Source organism: Pithys albifrons, chromosome 6 (assembly GCF_047495875.1).
Source record: "Pithys albifrons albifrons isolate INPA30051 chromosome 6, PitAlb_v1, whole genome shotgun sequence".
NCBI classification, from domain to species: domain Eukaryota; kingdom Metazoa; phylum Chordata; class Aves; order Passeriformes; family Thamnophilidae; genus Pithys; species Pithys albifrons.
Window position 1 is genome coordinate 61058320 of NC_092463.1, and position 14978 is coordinate 61073297.

The window sequence follows — 14978 nt, forward strand, 5'->3', positions numbered from 1 at the left end:
TTGTTTTGCTGAATGTTATCACACTTTGACATGGGTTAAAATGCAAACAAATCAGAAATACAGCTTTTTGTTAAGACACGGCAGAAAAGTCTCAGAGTTAATGCCTTTGCAAAGGAAAGGAGAGTGTTGTAGCTGTTGTATGAGCTTCAGAGAAGACAAAAGGATCTGTGAAATCACAGAAAAAGGACAAAGTGATGCTCCTGAATGCTGCAGAATAGAGGGAGACTGCATGCTCTCTGTATCCCTGACCAATTTAGCATGCTTATTGTATTTTTTAATTTTTATAGTTAATGTTTTTAAAGAAGAAAGAATTAGCTTTTTTAATACAAATACAAAAATATGATTCAAAATCCAAACTTTGGTCATCTGGGCAGCTCTTGAGTTACGGTGTCATTTAGTAGAGTTCTTAGGTGTATCAGAGGTCAAAATTTGTGCCATATCAGGACTGTGAACATAATGCACCAACTCTCTGCAGTGTGAGAACAGTAATCCTGTCTGTAACTCCTCTGTTCCCACTCTCAGTAGGCTTTGCAGGTTCCCTGTACAAGCTTTAGGGCAGCAGATCCACACAGCTCTGGTAATGTTATTTATGAAAGCATTCCAGGTGGAGCTGTTTGTAATTGTGTGTTCAAGCCTGAAGAGTGTAATACTTGAAGAAACTCTGCTGGGACAATTAGTAAGAATGGTAAGATTTTCTGTGCTTGCTTTAGTGAAGTGAACTTAAAGCCTGAGCTCTGAACTCTGTGTGGTAATAGAGTCTTGTTGGATGATTATAGGATTTGGAACCAATGAATATTCTGCATCTCTTCCATGATAAAGTCTACTCAGCAAGAAAAGGGTTTGCCACCAAGTGTGCCAGCATGCTGATGTGTGTCCTTTGGGTTTGGAGTTGCTGGATGCCGTGGATGTGTTGATGTTTTGTGCTTGTATATTCTGTAACTACCTGTGTGTACACACAGTATGTGACATGCACTTCTTTTGATGCAACTGATTGGTTGAATTTAATGGACAGCTTCCCTAAACACAAGCATCTCATGCTTTAGTGGAAATAATAGATTTAAACACCTCTGATCTCTCTTCTAACACTGCGGGTTTAAATTTTATTTTAAAAAAATATTGCTTCAAAATATTTTATACATGGGGCAAATGATTTTTTAAATACTACTCTAGTTTATCTGATTTCATACAAGATGGAATTGTTTTGTCTGTTCTTTTACACTGATATATTTAGATATTGTAACAGTATGTAGAATTTTACATGAAGTTGCATCAGAATAAGGTTTTGTCCCATCATTCACAACACTTTACTAAACTACTCATAATATTATCAAATATGTCTTGTTTGAGGACTATAGAAGCATCCTGGACACTGTGTTATTACCACTGGATTTATATCTTTAATTAACGAATTCCAGTAAATTATTAGTGTTTAGATAATCTCTATATTCCTTCCAGATGAATTCCTTACTATCCTTAGATCTACTGTGTTTGACACCTTGATTGTTTTTAGGCTTCCATAAGTGATTGCACTGGAAAGAGCAGGGGATGAGAGGGAAACACAGGTTTGTCCCAGCATAACTGATTCAGAGGCAAGGATGTATTTGGGATAAGTTGGACAGAGTTGACAACGTAACGTTCAAAGAAAAAAAAGACTCCTATAGGATCAGAATAAAAAGTATTAAAGGAGAAGGTGAGAGACAATAGAAAGAAGGATCCAAAGACCAACGTTTTGGAAAACTTTCCCTAAACTTGTGTGAATTCTGATGGCAGTTGCACACCCATAATAATAAATACTAAGCCACTTCAGAAACTCTTTTGCTGCTTCTAGTGAGCTAAAGAATGCTTTAGAAACAGAAATCATGTTCACTTTTTTTGATTCAGCTATGCCTGATACCTTAAAAAAATAAAAAACAACAAAAAAAACCCCCAACATAGTTTATGAAGGGAGGCTGACTTCACTAAAACTGATCTATAAAAGTGGTGGGAGCCAAGATTTGAACCTCAGCAGGAAAGTGTGAGAAGTTTGTTCCTGTGGTGTGGCTGGGCATTGTACTGATTTAAAACAACCAAGCACAAACCCACAAAACAGAAGACCTGAACATTTGTTATTGTGAACTCTCAGTTTAAACATGCTCAGAAAATCCATGAACTGCATGTGCGGTGATTTTTCTGTCTCCTCACAGTCCCAGGGCCTGACAGTGCTGAAGGCAGAGGCTGCTTCTCCTTTGCTCTCTCTGCTCCTCTGGGAGCATCGAGCACTTGGGAAGGGACCCCTGGGGAAGGGGATGAAGGATGCAGAGTGTGGGAACAGCAGATAATAGACATGGAAGTACATGGGAGGAACACAAGGGGTGAGTGAACAGAAAATGAAGAGCTGCAAAAGGAGAGCAGGGCAGCACCAAGGTGGAAGCAGTGTGGAGGAAAGTTATTGGCAGAGAAGAGCAGAGGGAAAAGCTTGCTAGGAGCTGAAAAGGAATTACTGTGAAAAAGGAGTCACTGGAGGCAGCTTGAAAAGGTGCAGGCAGTGAGGACAGCAGGAAAGCATTGAAGAGATGAGATGGAAAGCAAAAGGAGCTGTAACTGTCAGGACACCTAAAATGGGCTGGAATGGTATGCACTAATTTTAAACCTTCCCATTGTGTTCTTGTCAAGTAAATGTCATCAATGAGACTCTCAAGCAAGATGGATATTTCCATTCATCTTATGCATGCCTAGTGCATGGGACTTTTGTGCTTACAAATTGCTCCTTGCTTATGACCACCTACTGGGACAATTCACCTTGCCAGTATTTGGTAGGGGAGGGCTGGACAATGATTCTCCAGGAATTTTGTTTTCTCTCTTGAAAAATTATGGGAAAATGCATACAGAAATTGTATTTGTGATGCAAAGTGAAGTACTTGGGCTACAATTAGGGCTGGCTGTGTTAGTTTACTTGCTATGATACATCTCTCAACTTTTCATGCCATCCAGTGGGTATAGCAGAATCCAAAATAACGTTTATTTGCTTCTGAAGTCTCCAAATAGATATGCTGTATAGTCCTCAGGAGTGCTAACATTTTCTGGTTAGAGGCACTGTCACCATCTTCTTATCAGATGACCAGATGTTTGTTTCTGTGGTTGGTTATGGCCTGCACAGCTCTTCATCCTCTAACAATGGTTTCACTGTGTCACATTGTTCAGTGTGAAATGCATGAAATGTGTCTGGATTGTGTTGAGTCAGATTTGCTAAAGGACTGGAATTTTGTTTAGGTAGAGCATTGACAAAAAAATGCTCTACCTTTTTTAATCAAATTCTTTTCTAGTTATACTTTTGCAAATAATAGTAGTTGAATGTCTCTTTTTCTCCTCCATTCCCAAGTTAATCAGATATACATATGTATGAATTACAGCTGACTCCCTTTGACTATTCCAAACCCAGTTTATTCCATTCATATTTTGGGGGATCCCTCATGTCTTAAAATCAAATTTTATTTTGGGACAGTCCCAACTGGTATAAAACCAGAAGAATACACTTCTAGGGCAATGAATGTAACACTTCAAAATACTGAAATGAAAGGTAAATATTTAATGAAATTACTGTGTTGTGGCAAGGAAGAATATTGAGAATAGCTGAATGTTCAAGTTTGCAATGTTTGCATCCTTAGCAACAGGTGGCTGAAGGAGAAAAATACTTTTCCTAGTGCAATGCAATTTGTTTTCATGCTCTGAACTTTCACTCCTGAAATGTGTTTGGATGAGCTTAAAGAGGAAGAATGCACACACCTGAAGGGCTGCAGAGACACCAGGAAGGAGTTGGGAGGAGCATTCAGCTCCCACCACTTACCTACATTTATTCACATCAGTAGAGGTTGAAGTTGCAGGAGTTGAAGGTCTGCCCCCAGGGCACTGCTTATCTAGAGGTGTTTGAGTCTGTGGATTCCCCTTTTGGGTCTCATACATAAATAGAACAAAGTGATTACTTTCAGAGCTTTAACTAGACATTGAAATATCTTTTTCAGGTATGGTATTTTTGCTTCATGCATTTGAGTTAGGTGAGTCTTTAGATTACCAAATGTTTATACAGCTGATGTCTTGATCTTTACTCAGTAAAAACAAACGAATTTGGATGCTGTTTCTTTTTTTTCTGATTTATACACATACTCACTTTTTGGTGTCAATTAATATGAAGTGTAAGGTGCAAATCTTTTGATTATTGCAGAGATTTTTAAAACCTTATTTTTATCCACCACAGATGGCTTTGCTGCAGTAGGTGTATCTGGAGAATAGATGTTCTTGTACACATAAATTACTTTTTTGTTTTATACTTTTACTTTCCTCTTTTGGAGTTTTGGACAGTTGCTTGTCCAAACAGCCACAGATCTTTCTTCTTTTGTTGATTTTGGATTTTGCTTATATGTTTAGCTGAACTCCTTTACAGAAGGAAGGAATTTTTTTACTCCTAAACTCCTTTACTCCTTTAGCTGTTGGAATCATTGGCAGGGGGGAAAATTATATTGGTTTATGGTGGTATTTCATAATTGTTATGACCCACCCCTGAAGATGAGGTTAACAGAGGTTCTTGGTAATAGATTACTTTGTATATGGCAGGTTTATCTGAGAACAATTTGGTTGCAGTGGAAAGGAGGGATGCAGCTGTTTTGGTTATTATCTATAGAAATGCAACAGTATGAATTATCAAGCTGTCACTTGAGAAAATATGTAAGGAAAAGAAAGGAAGAGGAAAAGAGGATAAAAGTAGATCGTGGAGAGGAAAGGTATCACCACCTCTGTGGGTCCAGAGACATGATTGTTGCAGTTCAGATGTCCCTTGATCACAGTGATGGTCATCTCTGTCCATCAGGCGTGGGGGAAGCCACCAAACACAGAGCTCAGTGGGTTAACACCCCTCCAGGCTCAGGTGGCAATGCCCAGGTACCCCTGGGCTGGAGGGGATGTTACAGCCTGATGTGACACTGTGCATCATGTGCAGTCTCTGGTGGGAGGCCCAGAAATGAGGCTGGGGACACCTTGGGGGGCTGCGATGGTTTGGGACCCCCCTGAGACACGGTGGCTGCCCCTCACATCAGCAGAGCTGAGTCAGCTGGGGCCATCAGAAGGGATGGACACCTTCAGGCCTGTTTGAGAATGTCCCAGTGCCTCCCCTGGAGGGAAGTTCTACACCTGAGCCAGTTGTGTAAGGGAGAACATTGGCATGATACAAGACACAATCCCACCTCTGTTTCTTATCAGCCTTCTCCTTATCTGGCTCAAACCCAGCCCTTTGCTAAACAAAGGTTGGTTTGCCCTGGGCATCCTCTGGTGGGTGGGATCCCTTCTGCACCTGGGCTGTGCTTGTGGTCACCACACACCCAGGAAGTCTCCTCCTCCCTTCCCTGAGGGATGCAAAACACCTGCTGCCCTTACAGGTGGCCCTTGTTTGAGTCATTAACCCTCAACATTCAGTCTCTGACCATGAGAAGTTCATGCTCTGTCACAGCTCCTTCTTAAGCTTAAAAACTACCTGTTCTGTGTGGAATCCAGGCATGAAAACTTGCATATGTCTATGTATATAGAAAGAAGAAACTATTATTTGTTGGTTTGGGATACTTTACTATAATAAACTGAATTTCTAAAGCATTCTAGTTTCATATTTGCTTTAAGAGTAGATTATGAAAAATTCAGGACCAAGTTTATAGTAAGATATACCTTTGCTAATGCAATTTTGTTATTTTTGTGATTTAAATTGGCTAAGAAAAATAGTGATCTAAAGGACAAGAATTTTTTTAGTTTCTAGAAAGTATCATTCTAATGTTATTTTTAACATTTGACTTAAGTGTCCTGCCAGAATTCTTGATTATTTTCAAATTATTAATTGCTTGTAGATTACCAATTAGCCCAAGTAATTACTCAGTGATTTGGATAACTAAATGGAACTTCCTAACTGTCTGCACCCTGAGAGCCACTCAATTTCATCCCTTTTATACCAGTAAAACTCCACTGCAAGCCAAAGAAAACTTAAGTTTTATCAGTCATGAGTTACAGATGTTGATGCTTAGGTCCCATTCCATCAGTAAGATCTTTAAAATAGCTTTTATTTATCAATGTTTTCCATCTTCATTTTGCTTTTCCAGTACTCCACAAGCAGCCAAGAGAGGTGTGTCTTTGTTTGCTGGAACTTGGGAGGATTGCTGCAAGGTAGGTGAAAATATTTAAAGAATGATGAAATATTTGCATGCTTGACAGCAGTGGCTATTGAGAGACTTGATAAATCAGCACATCTCAAGGTAACTTTTGTGCTCATTATGTTCAAGGAAAATGTTTGCCTTGATGTCACTCAAGAGTATCCTGAGGGCAGTTGTTAACAAATATAGGAAACCTCTGTACCATCACTTCAGGGAAGATATTTGTTGGCTGTCTTTGTATTAGGACAGGAAAGAGTTGGATTTTTTGTGGTTTTTTCTAAAGAAAGCTTTGAGCTGTTTCTCCATTTCATAGTCAGATCTCTCTATAAACAACTGTGATTTAATTAACTTTACTGGTACTAAATTGATCTTCACATGGCCTGAATCTGACCTAGATAATTCCAGCCATGCTGGACCTTCGTTACATTGTCATGTTATCTTTGATGTCAAGGCAACAGTGACGTTTGATGGACAATCAAAATGACTGTAACTAGAACATGATTTTCCCTTTTTGCAGATGCAAATTTAACCCACATAGTTGCTAAAAAATACATGAGCAGCAGTGCTGCTGCCCAGCCATGCATTTCAATAGCAGTTGTGTTCATCCATGTGTGTCAAACTGCAGTGCCTCACTCTTCAGAGTTCCGCTAGTTTCAGAAGAATCCCTTGTGGTGACAATCAGCGTGAGGAGACCCCTGTTTATTCCTGCCTTAAGGACTAGTATTGGTCATGTTATAATTGCCTAATGTGTATTCATATTTGTGAATGAACTCACCTGGGAAGCTGCTTAGTTGGACATTTGTTCCTTGGTCAGGTGTCAGAAAAGCCCTTGCTGTCAGTGGAAGCTGCATAGGAAGAGCAGTGACCAGAAAAATAGTGGATTTCCAGTTTTCTGAAATTTTGTTATCTCTAAAACTTTGATTCAGTCCAACATAGAAAAACAAAATTATTTGACCTTCCCATAAATAAGAAAGTAGGTGCATAATGAAATGGAGTTTAATGAATCTTAATTTACTTGAGCAAACTAACTGTGCTTTCCAGATCCCCATCCGGGGGACAGACCCAACTCTCAGGAATGCCTGCTCCAGGTTGATTACTTGATAGGGAATTCCTCAGGGAATGCATGTCAGTGGCAGTGGTGGATTTTGCTCAACTGGGTTCAGTTAAATTAATCTCATTTTGCAGTGAGATTTGATTTCTCAACAGATCTACAAGGGAATTAAAATAGAATCTTACCCTTTATATTTGTCTTAAGCTTCTATGTTTCAGATGTTTTCTGTTCCAGACATGAAAAGAAATACTGAACAAATAAATAAACCATGCTTTTGTTTATTATGCATATCTATCCCTTTGCCTTTAAAATATTTATATTTTAGTTTTATTTATGCTACATGTCATCAATGCCACATATCATCAATGTATTTTATATATCGTATTTATGTTTCTGCATTTTAATTTTGTTTGCAGATTAGGGGTCAAATAACATCTGTCTACTTGTTTCTGCTCTGGTATCTCTTCAGAAACAAACTGTTTAAATCCTGTTCATTTCAAAGGTGCACAAAAACTATGGAAGTGGAACATCAGGTTAATGTAATTGAAAACCAAATGTGGGATCCCAGTTTTGCCTGAGCTGTGGTAAACTAGAACTCCGTGGGAAGGGAGAATTTATCACTGCCTCCACTGGAGTGCAGGGAAGCACTGGCAGAGATCTTTGGAAAGGTGCCTTAGTCTGTTCTTAAAGAATGGAGAGGAAGAGACTGAATAATTCCTTACTTTTCTCTTCCTTTGATGTATCAGAAACAGAAAGGTGTGTTCAAAGTGGGTTACCCATGGCAAGGAGGCAGCTTTTGGCACACTTTGCCCAGCCAGATTCCTCTTATTCTTCAGGCTCTGTAACTCCCATAAGGCGACCTAAGCCTTTGTATTTAATGCAAACAGGCTGATGCTTGAGGCAGAAATGAGCCAGAATGAAGGTTGTTTGAGCAGGAGATAGCACTGAGCTCTGTTCTCCTGCACTTGGACCCGTTCAGCAGTCACCCTGTGGAAGGGCAGGCAGGTGATGGTTTATCTTTGCCTCAGCAGTGCTTTTAGCAGGTTATCTCCCAATGTCCTTTCAGCCTAACTAGAGACAGATGGGCCTGAGGGATGGACTGCACAGAGAGAGGGAAACTGGTGGGACCACTTGGCTCACAGAATGGTAGTTCAAAGCCCAGATCCTAATAAAAATAGAATTACCTGAGAAATTATCATGGTTTTCAGTTGTTTATGAAAACAAAATTCTGAGGTCATCTGCCAGAATTTCAATAGCTAAAATGGGCCCTTGTATGCCCTGGCATTGTCATGTGGATACAGGGGGAAGATTTAAGAGGGAAGTGTCCTGCAGGATGGCATTGACAATACACAGGACTCTTACAGTGGGTTGCACAGGTCCAACATTCTCCCAAAGTGTTTGGAAGTCAGAGATTATACAATGGAAAACAGCTAAATTATCTTTTCTGCACACAAAAAAAAATTAAGTTCTTGGGTAACTGTTAAACTCTGGGGAGTTAAAAAACCCCCACAGGTCTCTTGGAATTACTGTTGAGCAATTTCAAGATCTTTCTGCTATTGTATTCAATTTTACTGTACTAAAAATGGAAAATGATGCTCTAAGAAGTCTAGTGGAGATCAAGTTACAGTCCAGTGCTGCTTCAGTTGTGGTTGTGAGAGGCCAGGCTAGAAAGAAGCAGAAGAGGAAATTCTCTGCATACCTTCCTGAGCAGAATTTGCACCTCTACCCTGACAAAAAAGATGTGGGTTTTACCATTTCAGCTTTCCAGTAACTGCACTTCAGGTTGATACACTGTGGAAAAAAACATGTGTGTGTTTATTCTTTGATTTGATTTTCCATCTTTTCACCAGAGGAATTCAGAATACTGGAAGTACAGGGAGCTTTAAAATTCTGTCACAAAGACAAAAAGTGGAAATCATGAAAAACAGTAGAAGCAAAGGAGTAGCATTGCTTGGAGTGAGAGTTTTATTTGATGTGTAAGGCTGTTTGCAGGAGTAGGCTCAGAGCCCAGGAGGAATGTAATGATTTACAGCCTGTCAGCATCTGCAGACAGACAGGAAGCCAATGGATTGTGTGTAAGTGCTTGCCTCAGTGTTGGCTGGCTGGTCATTAGGGAACTGCACCAGTCAGAGGCCCAGACAGGCACAGAGCTGGTTCTTGGTTTTCTTTACGTTCACTACTAGGCAGTGTGACTGAAGGAAATGTTATCAGAAGAACACAAAAGCCAATATATGTGCTCACGCCTTTCTCTGCACATTTCTAACATGATGATGGTATTTAGCTTACATTTTGTTGCTCTGTATTCCTTACTGCTCAGTATTTTAGTGTCCAGATCTTTACCTAGATAAGTCATTACAGTTCTGCATCTGAGCTAAGGGCTTTTCTACTGCAGAAGAAAATATGGTTTCATTTATTGAAGTAGTTTGCTATGAGAAGTCTACTTTGCATGGTAACTTTTCCAAGCTAAAGTCCCACTTTGAAAAAAGGAACCATCTCTGTTTTTCTGGGTTTTGTTCATTATTGGCAAAAAACCTCAACAAAATAAAAGAAAAAAACCCCAACAACCAAAACCCCAAACACATAAGGGAATTATCAGTGATTAGGAAAATGGGATGGGCTTTCAGACCTCTGACATGTGCACAAGCTCTGCTGCTTGCTGTGAGATACTGACTCAGTCACCTGCCATAAAGCTTCCAAAAGCTCTTTCAAATAGAGCCTTCTTTCCAAGTGCTCTGAGTTCCTCTGTGCTGAAGTTGCATGAAGTTGTATTTTGTTTTAGCTGAATCTACAAGTCTCTTGCTGCTGTAAACAGAGATCTGAAGGTTGGCTGTCAAAAATCAGTTAGAAAAAGCTATAGCCAATTCTGAAAAATAGTGGCCATATCTCAGTTTATTTATGTCTAAATTTAGTGCAATATCTGGGACCAGGATAACCCTTTTCATCTGGATTTCTTTGAAAAATACTAACACAAAATACAAGTTGTCAAGTAATTTGAAAGGATGTTGATCGGAAAGAAAATAAAAAATAAAATCAAAGTAAATGTGTGGAGTTTGACTGTGTCCTGTATGGTATATTATTTTTGAGGCCTCATGTTGTTCATAAATTAATTATTCCCCAACATACTTGTTACCAGAGAAGCTGAAAAATACCCTGTATTTCCTGTAAAGTTGATTAACTGACACTCCACCTAAATTCAATTCTTCTGTTAATTTGAAAGGATGGCAGCAGTGATTGATATATTTTATACATGTTTATTAATGAATGCACACTAGTGCAATTCAGAAAGCAGAAATTCTTTCCACCATTCTGTCTTAAAATAGGTAGTACTTTATATGGACTAATAACATATTATTTGCATGTTTGCAAAAGGTTTGGGGTGGAGCCTCCTGGATTAATAAAGCTGGAAAAAGAGATTGAACAAGAGGAAACACTTTCAGCTCCCCTTCCATCTCCTTCACCGTCCCCAACAAAGTCTCCTGCGAAGAAGAGCACAGGGAAGCTCTTGGATGATGCTGTGAGTTCTGTCTGCTCTGTTCTGATGTGCACTTTCCTGCAAAGCACACACAAACCTGACTTTAACATCTCACTGTATTTGAAACATTTGCAGGCTGATGGAGTTAATTAATTTTTGACCACAATTATTTATGTCTGAAGCCTGAAAAAAAACCCACAAAAATTCACACTGTGTAGGAGCTCTACAGCTTAGCTTTGTGCTTAGGGCCACGCTCCCTTCTTACTGCTCCTTTGCTTCTCACTCACCAACTCCCACTGGGTGCTTTGTCTGAGGACAGACTGAGGCAGGATGAGGAGATCTGGCTCCTACTGACTTGACCTCAATGGCTTGTACTTAGAACAAACACTTCTGTGATATTTCAGCCTGATTTTTATGCTGCTGTTCTGCGTGTTTCTCACATAGTAAAAAAAAACAAAACCAAAACAACATCAAAACAACAAGCATTGTTTTCCTCCTTTTTGGAACGAAAGTATCTTGGTTTGAATTTCATTAAACTCCTTGCAGCACACTGAGTGTTCATTCCTCGGCTGCAATCCCACAGGGGTTCATTTAAAACAGCTGGAATCAGATGAAAAGGACACATTTTGAGACCACGAAGAGGTTAAACTTGAAAAGTACAACTCCAGCCTGTAAAAAGCAGCAGTTTCCATGGCAACTGCTCCACTGCGAGGTAGATGTGCCACCTGGGAGTTACAAAGCACTTCTTGAAAAATCCATGTGCCACTTCTCTGTTACAAAGAGCAGATGGGATATAATGTTCGTTCGTTTTATTGAAACACTCGTTTGTATTTGATGCATATAATTACAGTTAAAATTCTTGGGTTTGTGTTTCTTCCTTAACTCTGCAAAAGCACTCATGTTTCAGCAGAACTGAGAGATTTCTGGGCAGAAGGAGCATGGTGACTGGATATCCTGCAGAAACAGAGCAGAGTATGAAGGTTGTCTCTAAGCACCTCCTTTAATTTAGAAAGCAGTGGGGATAGACAGGATGGAATCCATCCAGCCAGATTCCTGACCCACACTGCCCCAGACGCTCACACTATAAAATAGCAGCAGTGCTCCTGTAGTCCAGACACAAAATAAAATAGAATAGAATTCTTTCCTCTGCTTCCTTACTTGATTTCCAAATTCCACTCAGTAATACCTCTGTGTCCTCGGGGACAGTAAGGCAATGGAAGCCTCAACAGCAGGATCAGCAGCGAAGATCTTATTATTCCCTGGTTTACACCAGTATAAACCTGTTGGCTGTCATTCCCCAGAGGTCAAGGATGGCTCTATTTTGCTTGCACAGTTCAAAACAACCGTGAGCCTGTTAGGCCCTGCTACTCTGGGCTTTTCCTTGCTTAGATGAACCCTGATAGATGCAGAATTGAGGCTATCGATTTTCAACTTTGAATTTCCGGGGTCTCCAGAGGTGATAAATGCCATGAGATGTAGAAATCCCTGATAATCAAACAGTGTTCAGAGGGCCATTGCCAAATAGGTCCCTAAGCACAATCCCACACCTAGTACCACATTCCAAGAAAGACAGAAATCACCTTTTTCATCCTCAGCAAACTACACTTGTATCTGAGTCATCCCCCACTGACTTCAGGCACGTTATTCCTATTGTACATTGACTATCTAAATAGTTTGATTCACCAGAAATGGTTAACTCTCACTCCTGTTGATCAAATCACTTGAATAGCTATTCTTAAAATCCAAATTGTGATTCATTCAAACTGAGGACAACTCATGTGGTTCTTGAGAAACACTTTTTGTGTGTAAAATACATGTAGAGTTCCTCTGCTGTTATTTTTTCCCCCACAAATATACTAAACCCTGTGTTAAAAAAAAATCTTAAGAATACTTATTAAAAATTACCTCCACAAAGAAATAAAATTGTTTTCATAACAGCACTGAACAATTGCAGAAATAACTGGAAAGCCTTTAAATCACTCAACAGCACTGGTTTCAAAAGCATAGAAACAGTAGTTATCTACCTTTTAAGTTCTTTCGGGCTTATTTAATATAATATAACTTAATTCTTAAAGCATATCTGAAAAACATTTGTACTTCAGAAGCCTTTCATGTTCATCTATTCACAAAATCAAAACCCCTATCAGAGAGCCACAGCTTTGTCCAGATATTTTTTCTCACTGACACAATTTAAGGCTTTCATGTTTTAGCTGTTCTGACAATAGTCTTTCCTGGACCTCAGGCTGTTTTTATAGGCCTTGGTTTACAAATTAGATTTGAAAATGTCTCTGGGATATTTTTTGAAGTGCACAAAACATCTGCAGGTTCTTCTGGTGCTTTGCATTGGTTGGTTCTGCCACACTCAGAGTACGGAAGCGCTGCCCTGGTTCCTGCTGTTCTGTGCAGTTTGAATGTCAAGTGAGATTTTCTCCACCAGATCTGTTCTTTTGGCATTGATGCCTTGGCTACTTTCCCATCACTGGAGAGTACAAGATACACTTTTTAGTGCCTTTGGTAGCACATGCAGACCCAGGAGGCCAAAGCCAGGCTGATGCAGGTAATAAAGAGCAGGGAAGTGGTTTTGCCTGTCTTTTCACAGCCCTTCTGTCTGGGGCTACAGGGTTGGGTCTGGCAATGGGCTCAAGGTCCTTTTAAATTACCTTGGGATGCACTAGTCCCTAATGGGGAGATGTTAAAGGGTAGTTGGAAATACTGGGGAGCATCTTGGCATGGTTTTATGATTATGTTACATTATTTTCTGTATGATTTCTTTTAAGGTGTTAGTGCACAATTTGAAAGATGCAGGGCCTCTTAATGGTAAGGAAGATGCTTCTGTATTTCTTATATATCTTTAGAAGACAGAATGCATCTTCATGACATCTTTTTGCCTGTCAGCTATAGCAGCCCTTGGTGCTGATTCACCACAAAATAGTGAGAACACACTATAAAAGTTGGATCCTGAACTCAACATAACAAACTGTTTGACTTCAGTTAAAGAGCACAGATTTAATGTGGCACTGTGTGACACTCATCTCTATTGTTAACTCATCACTGCTCCTACACCATTGCTGACATTGGAGGCACCATAGGGTGTTTCTGGGATTACAGAAATATTAAGAAAAGCTAAGAAAAATGTCATCAATTAAGACTTATGCTGGAGTTACATTATGACAAATGTTTCAATGAATGTTATACCACATGTGCCATTTTAATCAGTTTGTATTAATAACTTCCATGCTTTCTAGGTTAAACACATTTCTGAAGATCCACCTTGTAAATGCCCTACTAAGTTCTGCGTGGAGCGTCTCTCACAGGGAAGGTACAGAGTTGGAGAGAAGATCCTCTTCATTAGGGTAAAGCTTTTATTTTTATTTTGTCTTGAATTGCTGGCGTCTGCTGCCTTCCACTTGGAAAATTGCATCACTGATTAGAAGGAGAAAATATTTTATTGTTAACCAGCACTGACTCATTTTCATGGCACTGTTGGGCAGTAAATAAACTACAGCGTGTTTACTGACCAGGGAATTATTAGTATGTGTAGATCCTTCTAACTTTAGGCCTTTGCATTTGCTCTCTCTTTGATAAATGGAACCAAAAGAAAAGTCTTCAGAAATGGATGTCATGGCTTTCTCTCAGTTTATCTGTATTAAAACAGTCTTTCTCCCACTTGACTGATACTGTTTGACACATCAGGAAACAGATCAAAGACTTCCTGATCACTGAATTGCCAAGTCATGGCTAAGATACATTGCTCAGGTAGGAGGAGCAAAACATTAATGTTCATAGTACTTCATTTGATTAACAGATATTTCCAAACCCAGACTTTGTATGTACAGTACTAACTCCCATAGCACAGAGTTAATCATCACTATAAATATTTGCTAGCTGAATATCTGGCTATATCACAGCTATATCACAGCTATACTTTCCAAACTTCACTTTGATCCTCTTAATATTCTCTCTATATGTCAATGGTAATTGGAATTGAAAATATGCGAATCTTCCTGTTCTGTAGGAATATGTTAAGAGTCTGATTCATGCTATACTCTTTTCATTTTCCTCTCCACATGCACTATTCTTGAGTCATGATTTATTGCTCTCCAAAAACTGTTATCCTTCTTTTGCTGAATGCACTAACTATGACCTAATAAAACTGAGGATTTAGCACTTGTGAGAACAAAAGAAGTTAGAGGGACTCCTTCCCATCTGTAGAAGTCAAGTTCCTGGTTCCACAAAACACCAGAGTGCTTGCTCAGTCATAAACTTATGCTTAACATAACTTACAATGAAGTCA

At 39.4% G+C, this 14978-nt stretch overlaps 1 protein-coding gene across 11 annotated transcripts in view; it reads left to right on the forward strand.

Annotated features, from left to right (window-relative positions):
- Positions 1-14978, forward strand: part of GAS2 (growth arrest specific 2) — a 74354-nt gene that overhangs the window by 36734 nt on the left and 22642 nt on the right. For all 11 annotated transcript variants that reach the window (XM_071559115.1, XM_071559121.1, XM_071559119.1 and 8 more), the window contains exons 5-7: positions 6111-6174; positions 10582-10726; positions 13930-14037. In XM_071559115.1, coding sequence (XP_071415216.1) covers positions 6111-6174; positions 10582-10726; positions 13930-14037 — 317 coding nt within the window. The remainder of the gene's footprint in view (positions 1-6110; positions 6175-10581; positions 10727-13929; positions 14038-14978) is intronic.